Below are 25,937 nucleotides of genomic sequence, written 5' to 3'. Positions count from 1 at the left end.
AAACCAGCCAAATAACAAGTTAAATCTATAGTACTGTGTTTCCATTTGTAAATCTAGTGAAATTCAGGAAGGCTGTTCAAACTCCTTTTTAAATAGAAGTTGTGGGGTGAGGGGTCACAACGTAGAGAGGATGTACACATTTTTATCACAGATCTCCTGCAAATCCTTCAGTATATTTTCCCAACCACTAACTATTTCCTGTCATCTGCCTACCTTCTAGGAGAGTAGAGTCTTTTCAGTTGATTTTTCTGTCTCAGTTTCTAAACCAAACACAAGAGGATGACAGCACATCCTCTGCAGTTTCTAGTCAGCTTTTCCCACCCCCTCTTTTGTCCTTCCTGTTTACATACATACTTGCTTGCAGGCCAGCTATGGGTCTTACTGTTACACTTAGTTGACTTTGCCAAAACTTTTCTGAGTGACTTACAGCAAACTTAACCCCTTGAATCTGAGGACAAAGTCTAATGTTTTCCTGTGGTTCTTCCACACAGGACGGATATAAATCCAGATTTAAAAAATGCTTTTCAAAATTTAAATAGGATCATTCAGATTTCTCAAATCTTCAGTTATAGAACATGTATACTGTTTGAAAAAATATAAATTTAATACAAATGTGTTAAAGCATACACGTAGTATCTTACAAATGAATTATGACCACCTGACAAACATACTGCATTAAAAACTCCTTTTTTGGAGGTGGAGAATGGAAACCATGGGCACAGTGGAATACTTAATTCATAGGTATACAGGAAACTGGCTTATATTGAGTCAGAGAATTGGTCCATGTAGCTCAGTATTGTCTACACAGACAGTGGCCCTTCAGGGTTTCAGACTGGAGTCTCTCCCAGCCTTACTTGGAGATGCCAGGAATTGACCTTCTGTGTGCAAAGCAGATGCTCTACCTGTGAACTGTGGCCCTTCCCTGAGGTTATTGTTGTGGGGTTTGTGTGCTGACTTTTCTAATTCCTGCGGTCCTGGTCCAGCAAGGGTTAAAACAGTTTAGTAAGTCTAGAATAGATAGAATTTAGTAGGTCCTTGGTTGAGAAATGGGTCTGCCTGATCAAACTGTCCTCTGCATCTATCTTGTGTGTCATGTTAAGACCAGAAATCAAGCAGAGTGATCAACATGTGCCCTATCTCTTTAACTGAGCACCAGCATTTTGAGGTCAAAGGGGCAGTATATTTCATATACTTGTTCCTTCTCCAGGGTCCCAAGCATTTCTAGTATAGTTTCACTGAGCAGTTTCCATGATTTGCAGCTCACTAAAATACAGATCTCCTGAACCTGAAAGTCCACCTCAAATTGGAAACACAATTTGCCACATGAAGCAAACTATGCAAGTGAACCAGTTTCATTTCTCTGGATAGTTTATTCTAACTAGAAAATATGTAGTTGTATTTAGAGCACTTGGAGTCAGGGGCTAGGTCATGGGTAGGCAAACTAAGGCCCAGGGGCCAGATCCGGCCCAATCGGCTTCTAAATCTAGCCCGCGGACAGTCTGGGAATCAGTGTGTGTTTTACAGTTTTTACATGAGTAGAATGTGTGCTTTTATTTTAAATGCATCTCTGGGTTATTTGTGGGGCACGGGAATTGGTTCATCCCCCCCAAAAAAAATAGTCCAGCCCCCCCACAAGGTCTGAGGGACAGTGGACCGGCCCCCTGCTAAAAAAATTGCTGACCCCTGGGCCAGGTGAATGAACAAAGGCAAATGATAAGCCTGACAGGAGAGAATAGCCTCACAGATATGGAACTAGGCAGAGAAAAGGCAGAGCAAAAATAGCCTGTCCCAGCCAATCGGGAGGCAAAGCTGAATTTGTAAAAAGGCAGAACCACATATCATTTCGCTCAGTTTTGCTGTACTGCAGTACACCTTATAATTCAATTCTAAAAGGCCTTTCCCACTCAGATACACATCTGATGCTATCACTGTTTTCCCCCTGACAGAGACCCTAACCCTTCCCATCACAAGTGGTGTAAGCTGCTCCTTAGCTCAGAATTCCCAAGGTGTAACCTTTACGGTACATCAAACTACCACCAATTCTCCAGACACGGTGAGGTAAATTTGAGTTAATTCTCTCCCTCATAGCATCATTGGAGTGGAGCATTTCTCCTCCACTAATGATGTACGCCCTTTTGAGCTGTCTCTCTCCATTTCATAGGTAAAGAAGGTGAAATGCCAAAAGAGACAAAGAAGATGGTAAAAAAGTTGAAGCAAGCACATGACAAGGCTAGGAACCAGATTCTGCATTGCGTTTACTGTAACCACAATATTCCTTCCTATGAAGGATGTAAATTGAGCATCTCCCAAAGTCTGCATTCACTCAGTCAGGTCCATCTGTCTAATTCCAGCATGTTAAAGTGAGAGTGCGGAAGTCTCTTCAGTTTATTTTTATCCCTATCGATTTCAGGCTTCTAATGTTAAGTGTTCCACAGAGGAGGAGTTTTCTACAGTTGCAGAGTTGGTAAGATTAAAAATTTAACAGTCGCAGTCAAACTTCAGAGGCAGAGTTTTTGTGCGGAGGGGAGGATGACTGTGGGCTCGCTCTGACAGCTTGGTAGCATCTCAGTAGTATTAATGAAAGCATTGGTGTTCTAATTATATACTCACTTTGTAGGAATACAGTGGTACCTCGGAAGACGAATGCCTCGAAAGACGAAAAACTCTCAAAACGAAAGAGTTTTTCGTTTTTTGAGTTGCTTCGCAAGACAGATTTCCCTATGGGCTTGCTTCGCAAGACGAAAACGTCTTGCAAGTTTGTTTCCTTTGTCTTGCAAGTTTGTTTCCTTTTTCTTAAAACCGTGCATTCACTTCGAGGAGCAACTCATAGCAAGCGGTGTGGTAGCCTTTTTTGAGGTTTTTGAAGACTTTGGTGATTTTTGAAGCTTTTCCAAAGTCCGTGCTTCGCAAGACGAAAAAATCGCAAGAAGAAAAAACTCGCAGAACGAATTAATTCCGTCTTGCGAGGCACCACTGTATGCAGAAAACAGCCCTTCAGCATCTATTAACCTTCTACTTCAGTTTGTTAGTATTTTGTAGATCTTGGGTAGAAGGGTCTGTCTGGGATTCGTTGGATTTCTTCTGTTACACAAGTATCACCAAGGAAAATCTTACCTTCCTTGAAAAAGTTACATAGGTGAAGAAAATGCTTGCTGCTTTTTTCACTCTCGTGGCTCCTATTACTGGTATTTTTCCCTGATCCAGGCACTGGCAACTTGACCGCAGCACAGACACACATGCAGAAAATATATGAGCTGGAAGACTGTAGCTCACTTTCATTTCAATATACAGACAGTCTAGCGTACTCTGCATGAATGATCATTCTCCCCTGAAAATCTTGAAAGATGTTGAAAAAACTTACATTGCTCTGCTTCTGCTGAGTGGCTCCACTTTTGTCTTTCTTGTCCTGATAGGTGGCACATAGACAGAGGCTTCGGTGAGCTGTGTAATGATTTGCATTGAATCAGGTGTCTTTGGTTAATTGCCCAGTATACTTGTTTTGTAATTGTCCCAAACTAAATCTTCTCTCCAGTGAAGTCATATTCCAGTTTGGGTTTAGATTCAATAGGAATTCTTTGGAATATACATTATTCTAGAACATACCTATTTCCTCCAGTAAGTGTGGGTGCTCACCCATAGCCCTGGAGGCATTTTCTACATGGTTCAGAGTCCCCTGCAGTCTGTCGCATTAGAGGATATGAAGGGGTCTATTTGGAAATAATTTCAAAGAAATTATCCACCATGATCTGGATGCCACAGTTAATGCAGATCAGCCAAGGGATCTGCTCGGGAAACCATCTGGTTCAATTTTGTTGGGTGATTTTAATTTATTAAGGAACAAGAATCTTGGCTGAATCCAGCCAACCACCTGTCTTCTCAGTCACTGCCCATCTTGGCTTATTGCATCTAGCAAGGAGCATCTAGCAGGGAGGGAGGATCGGCTGAAACCAGGAAATAACTGTTATAGAGACAAAGAGAAAGAAATTCCAGCTACCTTTAAAGGAGGCTGTAGTAAAGTACTCCCAAAGAAGTACCTTGGACTCAAAAGCCGAGAATAGCTGTTGGCTAACATTCCATTATTGGGTGAGGTGCTTAAGAGGGTAGGTTGTAGCCAGTTCCAAGGACAAAATGTATGAAACCAATTTTCTCACTCCATTTCAGTAGGGTTTCAGATACGGTTTTGTAATGGAAACTCTTGTTTGCTCTATGGTATTACTTTTGACAGGAGACAGAAGGAGGAGCATAATTCTCCTAGACCTCTGAACAGCTTTAAGTACCATTGACCATGATATCCTTCTAGAGATATCATGGAGTCTGCAACCTGAAGCGTATGTAACCCGAGGTACCACTGTAATCTGTTTTAGTTTTAAGCCATTTTCACTCTCTGCAGTAATGCCTGGGGTTGACAGAGATACTGTCAGAGTGAGTTGTTGCACGATCCAGTCATACCTGAACAGCTTATTCCAGAAGGTGGTGCTTAGAGGGCTTCTGCTGCATTCCATAGCATTTATGCTTTGGGGTCCTTAGGGTTTCATGTTATTCCCCATGCTTTTTAACATCTTCATGAAACTGTTGTCATCTGGAAGTATAGTGTGAGGCGTCATCTATATGTGGTTGGCACCCAGCTCTACATTTCTTTTTTATCTTATGCAGGTGAGTTGGTGGGAGTGCTAAATCAGTTCCTGGAAGTGGTAATGGGTTAGATGAGGACTAATGAACTGAAGGACAATCTAGTCAAAAGATGGAACTAAGTGATTCATCTGCCTAAGAAAGTGGTGTTCAACCTTTATAGAGTTGGCTAGATTTCCCCTAAAGAATCAGGTTTGTAGTCTGGGGCACTCATTGATCCAGCTTTGTCATTGGATCCACAGGGTATCTGGCCTTGAGCACTTTTTATCAGCTAATACCCTTCTTGGACTGATAGCCTTGCCTCAGTGGTAATCTTCTGTTCAGACAGTTGAAATGCATTATATGTAGAGGTGCGTTTGAAAGTGGCTGGGAAACTTCAGTTAGTTCACTATATGGCTGCAAGACTGCTAACTGGGGCAGGGTAATATGAGGCACATCATTCCAGTGCTTTGCCATCATTGCTATTACACAGTCTGTTTCTGGGCCCAATTCAGTGTGCTAGTTTTGACCTTTAAGGCTCTTCATAGTTTGGGACTAGGGTACCTGAAGGACTTTCTGTCTCCACATTCACTACCTGGACTTTAAACTCTTATTCAGAGGGTTTCCTCTGAAGACTACCATAGAATGAGGAGGATTTTCCAGTGGTGACATTGTGGCTGTGGAACACCCTCCCCAGAGATAGTAATCTAGCACCTATCTTTCAGCACCAGGCAAAGACCTCCCTCCGCCACCGCCTTTTACAGTGGTACCTTGGGTTAAGTACTTAATTCGTTCTGGAGGTCTGCTCTTAACCTGAAACTGTTCTTAACCTGAAGCACCACTTTAGCTAATGGGGCCTCCTGCTGCCGCCGCACCGCCAGAGCACGATTTCTGTTCTCATCCTGAAGCAAAGTTCTTAACCTGAAGCACTATTTCTGGGTTAGCGGAGTCTGCAACCTGAAGCGTATGTAACCCGAGGTACCACTGTAATCTGTTTTAGTTTTAAGCCATTTTCACTCTCTGCAGTAATGCCTGGGGTTGACTGTGTTTATAACTTTATTGGGTTTATAGTTGTGGAATTTTAAACATTGTTACTATTTGTGAGCGGTCCTGAGAACTTTTATTTTATAGAATGGCCTATAAATACTGCAAAAAAATAATAGAAAGTTATGGTTGTGGTTGTGTGGTGGTAAAGAAAATACTCTTCACACATTCTTCTAGGCCACATTTTCCAGGGTTTAGTCCTTGCTCTGGAAGCAGGTATTGGAATCCCCAGTAAACTGTGGCTTAAAGAAGCTGGATGTTATTTTGGCCTCCATAAACTGCTTATGCCAGGGTGGTCTTGTTAGCTTCTGTTGAAATTTATGTCTACAGGCTGGTCATTAAACTGCCTGCAGAGTGCAGGATGAATTGGGGAAAGAGTTTTTTCTGATATAGAACAGCAATATGTTTCTTTAAAAAACAACAACAACTTAAAACATCAAAGGAAACATCCCAGGGAATGTACCTGCCTTCCCCTTTTGGTGTTGCAGTCCTGTATATGCAAAAATAAAGTAAAAAGTAATAAAAGGAGCAGCTGACTGTTGCCATACTTAATAACAGGAATCTTTCCCCATGTTTAGTACTAGCTAAATGACCACAAAGAATAGAAGAAAATGACCAATAAAGGGGTTGTTACTAATGCACTCTAGGGATTGGTGCAAGAAGCAACATTTGGTATGTACAATATAAAAATGGGTCAGGAAAGGGCTGCATGGAGGGGAGGCAAAACTTTGCTGACTAACAGATTTTAGAGCTTTCGAGGCTTAAGGACGTGACAGAATTGGGTAATGGCAGAGAAACAGGGACAGAGGATGCAGGAGGTGTTGGAGAGAACAGTGTGCACCCATTGTTCTTGCTTTGTTTTGATCAAGTGGCAGCCCAGGGAAACATCCAAGTGTGTTTAGCGGGGTTAGATCAAGGAGGCCACAAAAATGATGGCTGCTTTACAGAAGATATTCCCCTCTCCCCTTCCAGTAGGAAAAGGGCCCCAGAGAGAGCACGTAACAATCTTATTTTTTTATATAGAAAAGGTGTATATTCCCTGCTTCAGCAATCTCTCAAAGCAGCTTACAAAAAGCAAGATAAAATACATAAGCTAGCACACAAGTCACATTAACTGGAGACATAGAAAGTAGACCCAGAAAAAGTACTACTTCGTACAGCCCCTTGTTGTTTATGGAATCCATTGCAACTAGATATGGTGGCAGCCAGCGTCACAGGTGGCTTTAAAGGAAGTCTAGACAATTTTTTATTGAGGATGATGGGGATTTTTTATCAATGGCTATTTGTTAGGATTGCTATGTGGAACCTCCATTTTCAGAGACAGTCTACCATTTAATTCCATTTGCTGAGGGACAGCAGTGGAAGAGCTGTTGCCTTGTGCCCCGACTACTTGAATCTTGTAGACATATATCTGGTTCACCACAGTTATAAACAGGATGCTGGACTAGAGGGTCTGATCCAGCAGGGCCTTTCTTAGATTCAGTACAAGAAGCAGTGTAGATACCTACAAAATGGCAGCGCATATCAGCAGCCTTCCCTATCATCACCCCAAAGCATTTATGAAGTTGGCAAAAATGAAAGTGCTGAAGGGAGGGCTTTTTATTTTTGTTCCTAATTTTTAATGGAACCACCCCTGGTGGTGGCTGAGGTACTGGAAATTTGAGGCAAGTACCGTATTTTTCCCTCTATAACACGCAGATTTTTTCTCCTAAAAAGTAAGGGGGAATGTCTGTGCGTGTTATTGAGCGAATGTGTGGTCCTTGGAGCTGACAGGCGCGAGTGAAGGTAAAAATCAGGCAAATATCAAATCCTCCGGAGAAGGGAAGCCTTGAAAAGAGGAAGCTGCTGCTTTCCTGCATTCTGCCTCAGGGTCTTACTGCCCATCCGCTTCTGTTTCCTTACTGTGTTTGCTCAAACGGAACAAAGAGCAGAGAAAACCCCTCCCCTGCAGGCAAGCAGAGGTGAAAGCAGAGCGTCCTTCCTTATAATGCCTCTCCGTGCTTCTAGGGACTCGCAGGCAACATGCAGGTGGGGGGGGGGAGAGAGAGAGAGCTGGCTGGCTTGGGTGGGTGGGTAGGGGGAACTTTTGCCTTCCTTTCCTCCCTCCGGTAAAACCCCTCTCCTGCATTCTTAGCCAGCTGCTTCTCCGCACACCCCTCTCGGTGCTCCTTGTCCCTTCTATGTTTTTCCTTTCCTCCCCACTTAAAACGTGGTTCCAATCACGGATCCACATGGATCCTCAGGATCTTTGCATTGGGTCACCCCAAATTCACCATCAGATCACATAGCAATGATCTGATGCAAAAACAGGGCTGCATTGGTGCAAAAACGTGGTTACAAAGCATGGATCCACATGGATCCTCAGGATCTTTGCATTGGGTCACCCCAAATTCACCATCAGATCACATAGCAATGATGTGATGCAAAAACAGGGCTGCAATGGTGCAAAAACGTGGTTACAAAGCATGGATCCACATGGATCCTCAGGATCTTTGCATTGGGCTACCCCAAACTCACCGTCAAATCACATGTCTGTGGCCGCAGCATGAAGCACAAAAATGATACATCCACTGTTTCATTCAGAATTTTTTTTTCTTGTTTTCCTCCTCTAAAAACTATGTGCGTGTTATGGTCAGGTGCGTGTTATTGAGCGAAAAATACGGTAATTGCAAAGTACAGGCTATTTCCCAACACAAAAGTAATAAAGCCCTTCTCAGGCCCTGTAAGAAGGAATCCAGCAGGTTTCCGTTCCTGTCCTCAGCCAGCTATGATGGGCTGGTAAGTGGAGCACAAGATTTCCACATCTCTTTTAAGTTATTTGATCTCTAATATATTCAAGTGTTGACTTTTTGGTGTCTGAATTGTTGTAACAACCATTCCTCTTTGGGGCATGAATGAAAAACTTTTCCTCTAAAGAAAGTAATTCACATTTTCAGCCCCTGAGATCTTGAACCATTTTTGTATCAGGAACAGAGTCTGTCCCACCTCCACCCCCCATGCTAAGTTCACAAATCCATCTCCACTGAGTCTGAATTATGTTTATATTTTTTGCAGTGTCACCCTTGTGTGATGAAGGTTCTTTTTTCTTTGTTTTTTTAATAACAGAACTGATGCTATGATTCATGCTTATGAAAAGGCTGTGGTCAGGTTAAACTGGTCCTGGTAGCCTAGACTTCATTTCCTCAGTCAGCATACACCTCTGGATATGGCCACAGCCTAGTTAGGAACAGAGTGTTTGGAGGTGGCCTGGTGGGGAATGGTGTTCAAACAAACTCCAGCTATCCTTTCTTTGGCAAAATAGGCACCCAGGGAGTGTAAAGAGATGTGACAGGTAGCATCTGGAATCTCAGCTTCTTAAGTGACATTTTTTGACGGGAGAACTAGATGTTAAACAATGGAGGAAAGTGTTAATTTGAGATGGTGCAATAGAACTGAGTAAAGCCTGAGGTTTGCTGTCTTGAGAGCAAGCTTTTTCTTCCAAGGCATTGCATTGCCAATACTCTGGGTTCAGGAGTTCACATTTATCTCTTGACTTCATTTTAGTCAGGCTATTGAAGACCATCTGTCCACTCACATGGTTTATCCCACTGAGGCTTTTGTTTTCAGAGAGAAGATGTCAACCAAAAACTTGAGCTATTTAAGCAGTGTTGTGTTTGGTATGTTGCTGGCTCAACTGTGACTTCGCTGATAAGGCATCCAGACACAAGCACAACTATGCAGTGCCCTGGTTTATTTGGTGCCCTAGTTCACTTTAGCCACTGAAATGAGGCAGCACTCCACCAAGACAGGTTTTGTCACAAGCAGCATTTTTATAAGACATCGAGGGGGGAGCACAAAGTCAGAATAGCCCATGCTATTCCAGAATCAGAGCAGCATGCTCTTTCCCAGCACAAGATCTTTTTGCTCTATCTGTAGTTACATTGTACACTGTGGATAAATATTTGTCAGTTAGGATATGTTGTGGAAAGGACTGAACCAATGAAGAGGGAAAGAAAAAAAGAGGCTGTATGTTTCTTTTTCTAATAAATTTTATTTTATTTTACTTTTTTCATTTTGTGTCCTTTTATGCCACTGATTTCATTTTTGGCTCTACTGCATCAGGATGAAAGAGCATTGGTCAAAGATTTATTGTTGAAGCAATATAAATTCTCTGTTTAACCAGGCTGTGGAACATAATTTCTTTTCTTTTCTTTGTACAGTTGTTAAGCAACATATGCTACAGTTCAAACTGGTGTGTGGTGTGTGTGTCTTTTCATTTGTTTTTGCCTGGGGAACACATAGTTGTAGTTCCCTTCTCGGAACAATCTAGGTGGTGTTTGTTGTGGAGGAATCACATGGTCCTAGCATTCAAACTGCAACATTGAGTGGGGAGGGAACTCTAGGGTGGGGAGGGTGGAAAGACAGGTGTTTGGGGAGGGTGTGGAAAGAGAAAAATAGGAGGTGACAGATTGGGGTCCAGAGATCTTTACTAGTAAAAGAGAAAAGAGCTGCTAAGGAATGCAGATAATAAAATGGACTAATAGAGATGGGGTGCACTGAGAACTGTGGAGTATTGAAAAGCAGGGGTGCCAGTTAACAGATGGGGAAGAGAGAGAGAATGCTATAGGATGCAGAGGGGAAAGGAGACACTAAGAAGCAAACAATTAAAATGTGATAAAAATGTTTTTCTATTAGCTGTGCAGTCCTCTTGAAATAATGAAAAGGATCCTCAGTGATTTGTGTAGCCATATTATAACTGGTCAAATAAGCACATCAAGGTTTTGATTGGATTTGGTTGCATATATATCCTTCTCAGTGTTGCTGTGCATGGGATGTCTAAGTCAGTGTTTCCCAACCTTGTGCCTCCAGCTGTTTTTGGACTACAATTCCCATCATCCCTTGCCACTGGTCTTGCTAGTCAGGGATGATGGGAGTTGTAGTTCAAAAACAGCTGGAGGCACAAGGTTGGGAAACACTGGTCTAAGTTGTCTCCTATCAGGCACTGACCAGTTTGAGGCCTGCTTACCTTGTAAAGGTTAAAAGTATTGTTTGTGATCTGCCTAGTCACTGGTTGGAAGCAATTTAGAAAAGGAAAGAGGAAGTCTTATGCTATCTGTTCTGTGGAGATTTTAGGAGATTGGCTATTATACTCAAGGATTCCAGTTGTTTAAAGCTCTTGCTAATTCTGGACAGAGGCTGTGAGAGATAACAGTCTAGGGGATTTCCTGTCCTCTGGAACAAGATACTTTCAGCCCATCTACGGCAGTGTCCCTAGATTTATTTTCATTCTATGAAAATCCTAGTTATCTTCTGCCAATTGATAACGGAGTCATCAGGTGTGACCTGCTTTAAGAAGCAAGGAAACTTGCTTAGTTGAAAATTATATTTCCCCTCAATCTTAGGGCTCAGTTTTGAAGATAGCAATGTTTTCTGATATCAGCATAATCAATTAAATAATTGCATTTCTATTTATCTAGCTCCTGTGCAAGAGTGTTATATTTTGTGTTCCGGTATTTAGTTTCTTGATTTTAAAGGAAGGAGTGCTCACTTAAAGTTGAGTGTGTGTTTGTGCATTTAATTTGGGTCTTTCAGGAGCCATGAGATGCTTGTCTGTTTTTTCTCTGGATGCCTAAATATATTTGTTTACAGTGAGCCACTGCTTGGGCTGGACTAAAACTTCTGGTAAAGAAGTTGCTTTAGATAATGCTTATGTTATTCACATTGTAAGCCACACAAAACTACCATATTTTTTGCTCTATAAGACTCACTTTTTCCCTCCTAAAAAGTAAGGGGAAATGTGTGTGCGTCTTATGGAGTGAATGCAGGCTGCGCAGCTATCCCAGAAGCCAGAACAGCAAGAGGGATTTCTGCTTTCACTGCGCAGCGATCCCTCTTGCTGTTCTGGCTTCTGAGATTCAGAATATTTTTTTTCTTGTTTTCCTCCTCCAAAAACTAGGTGCGTCTTGTGGTCTGGTGCGTCTTATAGAGCGAAAAATACGGTAGTTGGCACAGATGTGTCCAGTATAAGTTCAATGCAGCATTTGATGTGGTTATACCATCTTTTTCTATTCAGTCTTCAATCATCGTATGTGTTAAAACTGAACTGGGACATGCTCTACTGTCTACTCCCTATTCATTGATGCTTCTCTAACATATTCTGGCATTACTAAAGCATATTTAGGCTTGTCAGGACTAGGTTTTTATTCTACCGAGCACAGAAAAAGTAATAGGAGTGAAACCTCCATGGAAAACAGAAGTGTTTACCAGTAAGCCATGTGATGTGCGTGACAGTGGTTGTTCCACTTTTCTCATAGAGTGTAAGCAAGTATGATTTTGTTGACTTATACCTTCTTATTTGGACAGTGTACAATAAGAACTTTATTTTCTACATATACTTTTGATTACATATTTATTGGTCCTGAAACTTTAATTGCATAGAAATACTTGTGTCATGCCTCCTGTAACAAGTTAGCACTTGAATAAGAGAGTATTGAAATGGCCACATTAATTTTAACTGCTTAAATGACCGCATTAATTTTGGGGAAGGTGGAGTGGGAGCTATGGAGAAGATAACTCTTCTGGCAAGGAGGAAATTAGAATGCTCCTGAAGAAGAAAAGAAATCACATTCATTGAAATTTGCACACTCGAAGCTGAGGAGAATGGGAGAAGGAGGAGACTTAAGGGAGGGAATGGAATAGCAAATCACTTTGTCAGGTCCTGCCTTGGGGCTCAGGGAGAATGGTGTTCATGCTCGGCCACTCATTCAGACTTGAAGGCTGCTGCTGCTTATGCCATAGGTCTGTTTGTTGTACTAAAAATAAAGCTTCCCATTAAGCCATCACAAGCCTTCTGAAATATAAATATGGGCCTTATGAACAACTATGTAGCCCACAGTGACCTCTCAAAATCGAATGCTCCAGATGGAAACTGTTGGTAGACGTTCAGTGAAGTAAACCCTTTCCCCCAGAATTTGTGAGTGGCAGCACTTACCCATTGCTATTGCAGTGCACACGTGTGTGTGTGTGTGTGTGTGTGTGTGTGTGTGTTGATTTGTCTTGTTATAGTGCTGTATGTCTGTATGTGGAATGGCAGATTTAGTTATACTGTATTCTGATTTTTTTATCTCAAGTGGCTGATCTGACAAACTCTTCAGACTCTACCAGAATGTTAGCTCCCTCCGATACAGTACCATGAGATTAACACTCCCCTTTAAAAGGAATGATTGGGGGGGGGGGGGCTGGCTTTGAAAAGCCAGGCAGAGCAGGGTCTATTTTTGGAAGTAGGAATACCACCACAAGACTGAGGGAGTTAACAGTACCACTCTGTTCTGCCTTGATCAGACCACACCTGGAATACCGTGTCCAGTTCTGGGTACCACAATTTAAGAAGGATGTTGACAAGCTGGAATGTGTGCAGAGGAGGGCAACTAAGATGATCAAGGGTCTGGAAACAAAGCTTTATGAGGAATGGTTGAAGGAGCTGGGTATATTTAGCCTGGAAAAGAGGAGACTGAGAGGAGATATGATAGCCATCTTCAAATATCTGAAGGACTATCACATGGGAAATGAAGCAAGCTTGTTTCCTTCTGTTCTGGGGGGACGGGGGATGGGGGACGGGACTCAAATAATGGCTTCAAGTTGCAAGAAAGGAGATTCCAACTAAACATCAGAAATAACTTTCTGACAGTAACAGCTATTTGTCATTGGAACACTCGCCCTCAGGAGGTTGTGGAGTCTCCTTCATTAGAGGTTCTTTGTGTACCATCCTGCTGCTCCCTTCTTCTCTTCATCCCAACTATGGCTGAAGCAAGACAAGTGAAATGTGTGAGAGAGCCTTCTCCCTGGCTATACCTAAATTGTGTTACTCTTTTCTATGGGAGGCCCAGTCAACCTTGTTACTGCCTGTCTCCTGGCATCTTGCTAAGATGCTTTTATTTAGACAGGCTTTTAATCTGCTTGTTTAGAAATTTGTAATGCTAACCCTGACCCTGCTGTTTTTAATATTTACTACTTGTCACAATTGTCTATTTTCATTGATATTTATTAAGATGTGGTATGTTTTGTTTTCAAATTTGTAAGCCATCTTGCGTACTGTTTTTAACAGGGATATAAATTTTCTAAAATAAAAACAATGAACCCTAGGACTTACTTTGCAGGAAGTTAGACAAAGGCATCTTCAGTATCTTGACACTGTCAGGAGCAAAGGTTTGAAAGGGAAGCTGCTGTTAGCAAATATAGCAAATATCTTCAGAACGAATGAATTTCAGTTGCAATTTCCCCCCCTATCTCTGTTTTCACAGAAAAGCAGGGTCCTGAAAGGAAGAGGATTAAAAAGGAGCCCGCAACTCGGAAGCCCAGCCTGCTGTTCGGAATGGGACTTCCAGGAATCCGTGCAGGTTATCCGCTCTCTGAGCGCCAGCAGGTTGCCCTTCTTATGCAGATGACAGCAGAAGAGTCTGCAAACAGTCCAGGTGTGGACAGTATAATTTGTGTTTAAGGTAGAATTAGGCCCTTATGGTTCTCCCCCAAAATCTGCAGTTGCTGTCTTAGTGGGGATCTCAGAAACATCCAGTTAGGTGTTCAGCATACAAGGCTTGGAGAACTCCCCCGTTTGCAGCTAGTGAATCGACTTCACTTCTTCCCTTAGATCTCAGGCCCCTTCATTCCTGAGAGGAACCACAGCTGCTTTCTACAGTATTTGCTTAATCACAGTCTTCCATTAATGTCTCCATTGTGCCTGCAGAGGCATTCCTCTGCTTGGAAAGATTAACTCTCCCATCCCCCAATCCCCCAGCCATTTCCTCTGCTTCAAGGCAAGATTGTAACTATATGGCAACAGCTCCCTCTAAAGGCTTTGGGGTTTTGGCTTTGAACTGAACTCCTCCTTCATATGTGCTTTTCCCCACCTCTCCTGCCAGCAGTAGATACAACACCAAAGCATCCCTCTCAATCCACAGTTTGTCAGAAGGGAACTCCTAATTCTGCCTCCAAAACCAAAGATAAAGTAAACAAGAGAAATGAACGTGGAGAGACTCGGCTGCACCGGGCAGCTATCCGAGGAGATGCCCGACGCATCAAGGAACTCATTATTGAGGGTGCAGACGTCAATGTAAAAGATTTTGCAGGTAACCACTCTATTCATTCTGAATTGACTGCTGGAGTATGTTGGGGTGGGGGTAGAAAAACAATACAGTTGTTTCTTGGCTGAGACGCTGAAGAAAACATTATACTAGAGCCCACATAATTACAGTGGTGCCTCGCAAGACGAAAAGAATCCGTTCCGTGAGTCTCTTCGTCTAGCGGTTTTTTCGTCTTATGAAGCAACCCTATTAGCGGCTTAGCGGCTTAGAAAAAGGGGGGGGGGAGCGGGGAAAAATCGCAAGACTCACAAGACGTTTTCGTCTTGTGAGGCGCCTCAAAAACGGAAAACCCTTTCATCTAGCGGGTTTTTCGTCTTGCGGGGCACCACTGTAAGTTGCCCAGCTTGAACTAGGATAGGACTAGAATCATCAGAGGAGTAGGTGAGCAACCTGTAGTGGAACAGTCAGAGTAAGTTGCTGAACAGTGATCCAGCTTGGGGATGTGTTGTATTTTGTTCTGTTTTTTTTGCTGTCAAGAACCTTGTGATGTTGTCACTGTTTCAGAAACACCCCCCCCACACACACACAAAAATAAAACCCACCAAAATGCAAGCAGTGCTGTGAGGAGGCCTAACAGATCCATTGCCTTGGATCAGGGATTCTATCTATGACTTTCTTTTGCCCATTTCATGTTGGTTGCATATTTCTAGCTGTGGCAGAGCTCAGTTACCTATAAAGTTTTCACCTTCCATACTGTATTCTCCCTCCTGATAGTTGCTGCTGTTCTGTCTTTTCTTTTTATTCTTTCCTCTTTTCAACTGCAGTGTTGTAGCCTCTGTTGTCCTAGCTTCAGCCACTGTGATACCTTCACATGCTAATGATTGTCGATCAGGTTTTCCCCCCTCATTCTTTAGGTAATCCAAATTAATCTCTTATGTCCCATTATTTTGCCAAAAACTCCTGTTGTGCAAAATTTAACAGGTGCCAAATTGTGTTCGTTGGGAGATCTAGGACTTGCTGCTTTGCTATCTTAGTATGCAGTTCAGAAGCTACAATAGATGCTTATTTGAAATGACCTAGCACCAAAATGCAAAGGTTAATGTTCACTGCACTTCTATAATGAGCAGCAAGTGCCTTGTCCTGAGCCTTGTAATAGTTAGTACTGGTTTCTGATCAAGACACATACTAATTATAAGTCATTTATGCATCTAGATAACACTCATTCAGTAACTCAGACAGAGGCTTTCTAATAGTGAAGTTGTAGAAATAACTCTTTTGGGGAAACTTTTAAGGATTATTTTATTTGGAAATCAACCTGTTAGCATTTATTCATTACATTCCAGGAGGCTTCAGTTTTTTTATTCATTACATTTTGGTATTCTTGTTTCTGTGGCAGCATTCTCTACCTACCACCTGATGCTGCAAAGCCACCAGAAAGCCAAGCAGCCCTGTTTGTGGCATTGCAGCTATTTGTTAATATTCCAGACACTAAGGTTCAGGTGAGAACAGGAATTCTGTGAAAAATAACATTGACCATCTTTCTACATCAAAAGATGGTCCCTCCCTCATGCCCCTTTATTAAACTTCTGTTCTTTCCTTATTTCTAGTGGGGAGCTGGATGTATATATTATGTTGCCAGACAAAAGAGCCTGGATGGGCTAAATACCAGGCAAGAGTCAAGCTTCTGATGTCTTTACACTAACGCAGGGCTGGCGGGTGGTTCTACAGGCAGCTCTGTGCTGCCAGCCAGCATAATCAATGGAGGCACTGCTGTGTGACATAGTTACTGATCTGAAATAGGCCATCCATGTCACGTGTATGTTTTGTATGTGCATTTGCAGGTTGGACGGCTTTGCATGAGGCATGCAACAGGGGTTACTATGACGTTGCAAAACAGTTGCTTGCTGCAGGCGCCGAGGTCAACACCAAGGGCTTGGATGATGACACTCCGCTGCATGATGCAGCCAGCAATGGGCACTACAAGGTCAGTTCTTGCCAGATTTGAGTAGTCAGCTGTTACACAGGCCCAAATGATCTCTCCCTGTGGCCACCATCAGGCTCTTCAGCTCTTTACTGTGTACTTTTTATTCTTCCCTCCTACTATTGAAAACTTGTGGTTGAGGATAAGTTGCAGCCTTTGCCTTCTTCCCTTTACCTCCAATAATGTCTTTACCACCTTCCTGATGTGTCCAGTGTCCTTATTTCTAGGTGTTTGAAGTGTAGCTACCCTGTTCGGTCCCAGAGAAACAAGAGAGACAAACTGGGTAAGGTGATAATGTATGTAAGGGTATTCCCTTATACTGAGACAGGCCAATGTCTATATCTAGCTGCTCATCACCTACCATGAGCGACAAGGGCCTTCTACATGATCTCCTTTGCAATAAGGGAGGCAAGGAATTCAACTAAGGATCTTATACTTGTAGAGCATATTCCCTACCACTTAGCTTTAGCTCATATTTCTCTGATCAATGTGCTAGACTTTAAGCTACTTTATCACTAGCTGATAGTGAGCTGGTTTGTCAGCCTTTTGGATAATCTTCATTTCTGCTCCTTTGTTCATTATAGATGCAACTTAATGAGACTTTGTTTATGTCTAGGTGGTGAAACTGTTGTTACATTATGGAGGAAATCCTCACCAGCTTAACAGGAGGGGAGAGACACCATTAAAAGTAGCAAATTCCCCCACAATGGTCAATCTGCTCCTGGGAAAAGCCACATATCCTTCCAGTGAAGAGAGCTCCACAGGTAAGAGGTGGGAAGTGGCAGAAGGGTGTGGTGCAAATAACCTGTACCTCCATGTGTAATGTAGGGAAATAAGTAGACTTTCAGAGGCCTGTATTGTGCCAGGAGCACACCCTGAAACCTTTTGCTTAGTGCCTTCAGGGGCTTTAATAATGACCTTTGCTCCCTTGATATTTGCATATTGTTCTTTATTGTTGCATGCTTGCAACAGCCCATCATTGGAAATCAAAGACTAGGCAGCTCCCTAACAGAGACTCTAGGAAATGCTCCAGGTTAATGTGGAACTGAATGCTTTGCTGTTCTACATCCTAAGATTGGTGGAGCAGAGGCTGAATGTGATGGCATTACTTACCATCACTTTCTCGTGATCCTGAGGAAGATCAGATTTTAGTATTTTGCTATTTTGCTTTCACTAAAATTTATTTGTGAGGTTAAGCAATCAATTTGCCTCTCACCATTGCCTGTAGTAGAGTCAAGGCCTCCCAAACAGCACATGAAAAGACCGAAGCAGGCCATTTGATACTTTGCCAGACAACTTTGCAGTGTGACATATCCAGAAGTAGCACAGTTAATGCATATAATAAGTGGGGTCAGGAAGACTAAGTGTGTATCATGAATGGAGTAAGATACCCACATTTAGCATCCTCACTCAGCTGGTACCCTCTCTTCTGCCTATAACAAGCCTCAGCTATAAGATGCTCTATGATGCCTATTCGCTGCCTCCTCCCCAAGCCACATGTTCTGTGCTGTAACATAATGATGCATTGCGCAGGTGGTTTTGAAGCTCAGCAGGGATGGGATTTTTAAGAAATTTGCTTGGCAAAGAGAGATGCAGAAAGGACTTGTGTCCAGCATTGCTTTGCAAGTAAAAGCTTGAAAAAGAGAGTTGTACTGTATTGCGTAGGGATGAAGAGGTGAGCCTTTGAGAAAATGCAGTAAGAGGAAGTTTTTGCAGAGTGACGAGGAGTCTGTGTAAAGAAGTGCTGATTAGCCAAGAGTGTGAGGTGTAAATACTTCATTCAGATCTCACCTTCACCTTGGACTTATCAAATGCCCTTACACAAATCACTGTTTATCCTAGTGTCATCCCTTCATCTGTAGCAGAAGGAAAACAGCTGGCCTTCCTTATAGGGGCATTGTAACAGTTAGTGGTGAAGTGCACACCAAATCCCCTTAAAGCACTATATAAATACTGTGTAGTAGCTTTGAGGCCTGTATGAGGGTGAAACACTTGGATGTGGTAGGGATGGGGCTGAGCATGACCAATGCTCCTGTGTTTTTTAAAAAAAGGCAGCACCTGAGATGAGGGGAATGGATGCACCATTTGCCTGATAATAAATTGACACTGCAGATGTCTGGCTGTGCTGCAACTTATGGAAGCAGTCCCCTTTGAAACAAATGGATATTACACCCAGCAATCGCTCTTATTGGATTTGCACCCTTTCTGCCCAGATGCTCCAAATGGATTCCTGTCATTGACTCCCCTGCGCAGCTTTGGCCTTTTATTCCAGAGGACCCAGCAGACCACCGAGTAGGTAAAGCAGCCACAGCTATGCTTTGCACATGGAAGATAGATTGTCTGTTCAGGTATTGTGAGCAGGTTTCTGTGGAGAATGATGCTCCAGCTCCAGGTGAAAGTAGGTGTTGTACCTTACTCTTTATTTGTGCTCTTGTTTTTTCAGAGAGCTCAGAAGAGGAAGATGCTCCTTCGTTTGCACCATCCAGTTCCATTGATGGCAACAACACAGACTCTGAGTTTGAGAAGGGCCTGAAACACAAGGCCAAGAACCAGGAGCCTCCCAAAGCTGTCACACCCGTGAAGGATGAATATGAGTTTGATGAGGATGATGAGCAGGACAGGGTCCCACCAGTTGATGATAAACATCTTCTGAAAAAGGATTACAGGAAAGAGACTAAAGCAAATAGTTTTATTTCCATCCCCAAGATGGAAGTAAAAACTTATACTAAAAACAGCACAATCACACCAAAGAAAGCATCCCATCGTATCCTTTCAGACACATCTGATGAAGAGGAGACCAGCCTGCCTGTGGGGACTGGGGAAAAGCTGCGGCTGACAACCCATTCTATCCTCCCCAGCAGCAAGGCTCGAGAACCTTCTAATCCCAAACAACAGAAAGAGAAAAGCAAAGTGAAGAAGAAGCGCAAGAAGGAAGCAAAGGGCAAAGAGGTTCGGTTTGGCAAAAAAAATGACAAGTTTTGTTCCTCTGAATCAGAGAGTGAAAACCTGGAGAGTGAGGAGGATGACAGAGACTCTGTACAAAGTGCTACCTGTGTAAAGGACTCCAGATTGGTGTTAAAGGAGTCATCCTTGTTTAATTCCCTTTCTGCTTCTTCTGCCTCTTCCCATGGGAGTTTGGGGTCTCAGAAGCATAATGCTACCCTTGCAGAACAGCACTCCAAGCACTGGAGGACAGACAACTGGAAAACAGTCTCTTCTCCAGCCTGGTCAGATGTCAGTTCTTTATCGGATTCAACAAGGACGAGGCTGACCAGTGAGTCTGATTACACGTCTGAGGACTCAAGCCTGGAATCATTGAAGCCTGTGAGGAAGAAGCAGGAGCCCAAGAAGCGCGCCCAACATGGAGCTGCTGTGATTGTGGAGAAGAAAAATTCATTCCATGCCAGTGTTGATGGAGCTATTCCAAAGCGAGACAAGGAAGGGAAAGTTGTAAAAAAGCATAAAACAAAACACAAACACAAAAACAAAGAGAGAGGCCAGTGTCCTGCCACCCAAGACATTAAAATAATCAAAGCCTTTTCTTTTGACTATGAGGACTCTAAGCAGAAGACCGATAAGGCTTTGATTGTGGAGACTGAATGCCCTGTTGAGAACAAGCTCAAAGTGCTTAAGCATGAGAGGGAGCACTTCAAGAAGGAAGACAAATTTCAGAAAACTAAATCTGAGGAGAAGGAGTGGCTGTTTAAAGACGATGCTGGAAAAACCTCCAAAGAGGAGAAATCCTTGAAAAAAGCCAAGGAGGCAAGTAAAGATCTCAGTAAAACTTTCAGAGAAGAAAAGAGCAGCAGATTGGAAAAAGAGAAGCCCATAAAGGAGAAATCTCCTAAAGAGGAAAAACCTCGAATACATAAGGAAGAGCGAAAGAAAAAATCTAAGGACAAGCAGTTCAAGACTGATAAGAAAAATGAACTGAAGGAGGAAAAACCAGCAAAACCAGAGAAGGAGAAAGCCCTGAAAGAGGAGAAAGAGAGATGTAAAAAAGACAAAGGTTACAGGGAGGAGCCCAACTTTGAAGAGTTTAGTAATAAAAACCAGTTTTTAGAAAGCGAGGACACAAAGTTCAGCCTCTCTGATGATCAGCAAGATCGGTGGTTTTCAGATTTGTCATCGGATTCTTCTTTTGATTTCAAAGGAGAGGATAGCTGGGATTCACCAGTGGCAGACTACAGGGAAATTCAAAATGACACTGTGACAAAACTCATCATAGAAACGGTGAAGGAGGAGATAAAAGACAAGAAGCGGGATAGTAAAGCAAAAGATAAGAGGGAGTACAGTGAGAAACGTAATGAAAAAGACACTTTCCTAAAAAAGAAAGAGAGGGAATATGTTGAGCGGAACTCTGAGAAGAAAAAGGACCAAGTTGAAAAGCATAAAAGTATTTCTAGTTATCTGCCTGAAAAGAAAAGAAAGGATTCTGCTGAAAGCTTTAAAGAGAGAAAGGAAAAGGAGGCTAGTGAAATTAACAGAGAGAGAAGAGATTTGCCTGATAGCTCTAAAGATAGAAAAGAAGTTAAAATTAAACAAGAAGAATCCTACAGAGATGAATTTAAAGACTATGGCTGTGAAACATTCTTCAAAGAAAAATCTGAACCCGAATTTAGTGGGAAAAATGTGGAGAACTGGGATAGGCATCATTCAGGAAAAGAGAAGAAAGATGTGCCAGAGAAGGACAAGAAAGAGAAATTAAAAACAGAAAAGTACAAGGAGAAATTCAAAGTTGAGGACAAAGAGAGAAATGAGAAAGCTTTGCCGGAAAAAAACCAGAAGGACAAAGAATTAGATAAAGGTTTTAAAGAGAAGAAAGATACAAAGGAGAAATATAAAGATCCTCACAATAAAGATAAAGAGAGAAAGGGTTCACTAGACCAAGTTAAAGAGAAGAAAGAGAAGAACTTTTCTGGAGATAGAGAGGATTTCCACGAGAGGAGGGATGAGAAAAAAGGCCGGGAGAGGACATGGTATAACATCTTAGATATCTTCACAGATGAAAGCGAAGATGAGAAGGATGATTACAGCCTAAGTGGGTTCAAACTTGGAGAGGGCCTTGGGAGCGAAATGCATCGTATGGATAGCATGCAAGACAAAGACGATAGCATGGTAGCTGAGAGAGACCTTTATGTCCCTGACAAGCACAGGAAATACTCCTCTGATCGGCAGCATTCCACTGAGAAACAGAAAGACAAAGAGTCAAAAGAGAAGAAGAAGGACAAAGGGTTACCAGAGGGTGGAAAGGAGAAAAAAGAGAAAAGCTCCTTTGAAAAACACAAAGAGAAGAAGGACAAAGACTCAGTAGAGAAGTATAAAGACAGGAAGGAGAGAAGCTCAGTGGACTCAGCCCAAGAAAGGAAGGCAAAGCAGAAATTCCCTGAAAAGGTGGAAAAGAAACATGCTGGGGAAGAGAAGGTTAAAAACAGGCACAAGGAAAAGCTAGATAAAGAGTATACTAAGGAGAAACGGTCTTCGAAAAGCGGAGAAGCAGAAAAGAGCTTGCTGGAGAAACTGGAGGAAGAAGCCCTCAATGAATACAGAGATGACTCCAATGATAAAATCAGTGAGATTTCTTCTGATAGCTTCACAGACAGAGGGCAAGACCCCGTACTCACCAATATCTTTGAGTCTTCCAACCTTTCACTTGCAGATGCCACCGAAGAGAAATTTAAGGAGTCTCTGCCTTTGCCTTGCCTTCCAGATAAACTCAAGGAGAAAGAGAGGCACAGGCATTCTTCATCCTCGTCAAAAAAAAGCCATGAAAAGGAAAAAGCAAAGAAAGAGAAAGCTGAAAAGAAAGATAAAACAGATGAGTTTAAAGATTCCAGCAACAGGAAAGATTCTACTCAGTATGAGAAGGACTTTGCCATGGATGGAGAAGGCATTAGTATTTCTTATGGAACAAAAACAGAGGCTGAAGAAGAACTGGACAAAAACATGGAGTATTCGTTTCCTGAAAAAAAGGAAAAGAATGATGCTGAAAGAGAACTTCCAAAGAAGGCAGAGAAAGACAAAGCGTACAGCTCCAGCACAGTCAGCACAACCAAAGAGAAGAAGAAGAGGGACAGGCATAAAGAAAAGTGGAAAGAGGAGAGAGAGAAGCACAGAGACAAACACACTGATGGTTTCTTTAGGCACCACAAGGAGGAGCAGAAGTCTGCCAAAGACAAGGATAGCTCTCAAGTGATCACTCTTAAAGACAAATCAAAAGAGGAAACACCCAAATTTAATGACCTCAAAGTAAAGGAACGACTCAAGGAAAATCAAGAAAAGGACAAATCAGAGTGTCTTAAAATGAGCAACGGGAATGATAAAATAACCTTACCCAAAGAAGGCACCAAGAAGGACATCAGACCCAGGGAAAAGCTTTTGGGAGATGGTGACTTAATGATGACCAGCTTTGAGAGGATGTTGAGCCAAAAAGATCTTGAGATTGAAGAGCGCCACAAGAGACACAAAGAGAGAATGAAACAAATGGAGAAGATGAGGCATAGATCTGGAGACCCCAAATTAAAAGACAAAGTCAAGGCCAATGAGGATATGCGCAAAAGGAGTCTGGATTTGACTACAAAGAAACCACTAGCGCCTGACACTCAGTTAAAGGACAAGAAACTCAAAGATCTAGGCCCACTGGCTCCAGTAGTATCCCCAGATAACAAGAACCAACCTGTTGTTGGGGTGGATTCCAAGGATTGGATAGCCGGCCCCCAAATGAAGGAAATCCTACCTGCGTCTCCGAGGCCAGATCAGAACCGGCCAACAGGGGTTCCAACACCAGCATCTGTTGTTTCTTGCCCAAGCTATGAAGAGGTGATGCAGACACCAAGGACTCCATCTTGCAGCAATGAAGATTACACAGATCTGATGTTTGACTGTGCTGACTCTCAGCATTCATTGCCCATATCCACCATGTCCATGAACGCTTGTTCTCCATCTTTCTTTGACAGATATTCCAACTCTTCAAGTGGATTCCCGGAGAACCCAAGTCAGACCCCAACAAGGACTATCCCCTCCACAAATCTTCACCGTTCAATGTCTGTAGATATCAGAAGAGCAGCAGAGGAAGAGTTCAATGTTGGGGACAAATTTTTCAGGCAGCAGAGTGTCCCAGCCACTTCTAATTATGATTCTCCAGTTCAGCACTTGATGGAGGAGAAAGTATCTCTCCCCTCCATTCCCATAGAAAAGTTCCCATGTTTGTCCCCAGAATATTATTCACCAGACTATGGAGTCCCATCCCCTAAAGCAGAGGCATTGCATTGTGCACCAGGAACTGTGGGCAATGTTGTTCAGTCCCCTGAAAGTGTATTTTCTGGATTGCAAGCCAAATCTTCCCCTTCTCATAGAGATGAACTGCTTGCCCCTTCTGTTGAAAGTGCTCTCCCTCCAGATCTTGGCCTGCCTTTGGATGCCACAGAAGAGCAACAAGCAACTGCTTCCATTATGCCCCCAGAGTCCAGCTTTTTACCACCAATTGAAGACAATGAGTTTGGCTCTAGCATTCCGGAACAGAATAGTACTGAGTGGGAGACCACTTCAACAAAAAATCTGGATCCTCCTGTGCCTCAGAGTTTGATTGGCAATCCTTCTGATCATGCTGTCAGCTGGACAGTGGGATCAGAGCTGCTCATTAAATCTCCCCAACAGGGTCCTGATTCCCCAAAGCCTTTCTGTTCTCCAGACATCACGCATCCCACACCTGTGCCCTTCATTTCTGCAGATTCCCTACATCCCAGTTCCCCCGTTTCATACTCTCTCTCGGTGAATGAATCAAGGCTTGATACAGCAAAGGAAGATGCTGAAGAAGCAGTTCCAACAGAAATGGTGACTACAGAACAGCAGGCTTCATATGCAGATTCCCCTGCTAGATTAGACACTTTCTTTATTAGTGGTAGTAAGCCTGTTCCAGAGGAAGCATCTGACACACCTTTGCAGCCAGCTAGCATGCCAGCAGAATCGAAAGTGGAGGCTGTTAATGCTCTGGAAAACTTGGAAGAGAGCACCATTGCCCCTGTAAATCCTGAGGAACAAGCTGCATGGCCTGATCCATTTCCAAATTCAGAGGATGACTTAGACCTGGGTCCTTTCTCTTTACCAGGATTGCCACTTCAATCAAAAGATGTTCCAGAGGAAGAATTGGCAGCGTCAGCTGAAGACACTCATGCGGCAGATCAGGAAACCACCAGTGCAGACTTTGTGGATGTTGGGGTGTCTTTGGGGGCTACAAACAAGCAGGATGATCTAACTCTTAACCAAAAGAGCATCCTTCCTGAGGAGCCAGATCTACAAACTGATGAGCAAAAGGCCAATGAGATTTCACTAGAAGTTGTGTCAGAAGCATCAAGTGCCCCGGAACTGAAAAATATAGAAGAAGCGGAGGCTCCCCAGAATATTCAGGAGGTGACACCAGCAGATCTTGCTCAGTCAGAGACCAAGGAGGAGGAAACCAGTTGTGAAGAACTCTCCTCAGCTACTCTTGCATCAGACAGTGGTTCTCAAGTTAGTTTGAGCCAAGCAATCAGAACTGAGAGCACTGATGTTCAAGATGTAGTGGTACCCGGAAGCAACAGCCAGATCCCTTCCTCTCAGACAGAGGTGCTGCAAGGGAGTACCCAATTAGAATCCACAGAGCCACCACCCAAACCAGTCCCTGAAACCCCAAAGCCCCCCAAAATCGAAGAGATCCCACAACGGATCACCAGAAACCGAGCCCAGATGCTTGCCAATCAAAACAAACAGAATGCTGCTGCTGCTGCTACTACTACTGCTACTGCTACTGCTACTGCTACTGCTACTACTACTACAACAACTACTACTACTACTACTTCTGAAAAAGAGTTCCCCCCTGCTTCTGCCCCTTCAACACGAGCAAAGGGGCGTGTCTCAGAGGAGGAAGATGCCCAGGCACAACATCCGCGGAAGCGTAGGTTCCAGCGCTCCAATCAGCAGCTGCAGCAGCAAATCAACACCTCCACCCAGCAGACACGGGAAATGATCCAGCAGACACTGGCTGCAATTGTTGATGCCATCAAGTTGGAAGACATTGAACCTTACCACAGCGACAGGTCCAATCCCTATTTTGAGTACCTACAGATCAGGAAGAAAATTGAGGAGAAGCGGAAAATTCTCTGCTACATCACTCCCCAGGCACCCCAGTGTTACGCTGAGTATGTCACCTACACAGGCTCATACCTGCTGGATGGCAAACCTTTGAGCAAGCTGCACATTCCAGTGGT

The 25,937-nt window shown here is 43.0% G+C and overlaps 1 protein-coding gene across 3 annotated transcripts in view; it reads left to right on the top strand.

Moving 5' to 3' along the window:
* Positions 1-25,937, top strand: part of ANKRD11 (ankyrin repeat domain containing 11) — a 195,528-nt gene that overhangs the window by 156,725 nt on the left and 12,866 nt on the right. The window contains exons 5-9 of one of the 3 annotated variants that reach the window (XM_079988691.1): positions 13,932-14,102; positions 14,589-14,756; positions 16,553-16,695; positions 17,309-17,456; positions 19,136-25,935. In XM_079988691.1, coding sequence (XP_079844817.1) covers positions 13,932-14,102; positions 14,589-14,756; positions 16,553-16,695; positions 17,309-17,456; positions 19,136-25,935 — 7,430 coding nt within the window. Of the gene's footprint in view, positions 1-13,931; positions 14,103-14,549; positions 14,757-16,552; positions 16,696-17,308; positions 17,457-19,135; positions 25,936-25,937 lie in introns of all 3 variants that reach the window. The other 2 variants (XM_079988690.1, XM_079988689.1) reach the window with 2 other exon arrangements.

Source organism: Podarcis cretensis (genome assembly GCF_951804945.1).
Source record: "Podarcis cretensis genome assembly, chromosome: 8".
Classification (NCBI taxonomy): domain Eukaryota; kingdom Metazoa; phylum Chordata; class Lepidosauria; order Squamata; family Lacertidae; genus Podarcis; species Podarcis cretensis.
This window is presented reverse-complemented; position numbering and strand designations above follow the sequence as displayed.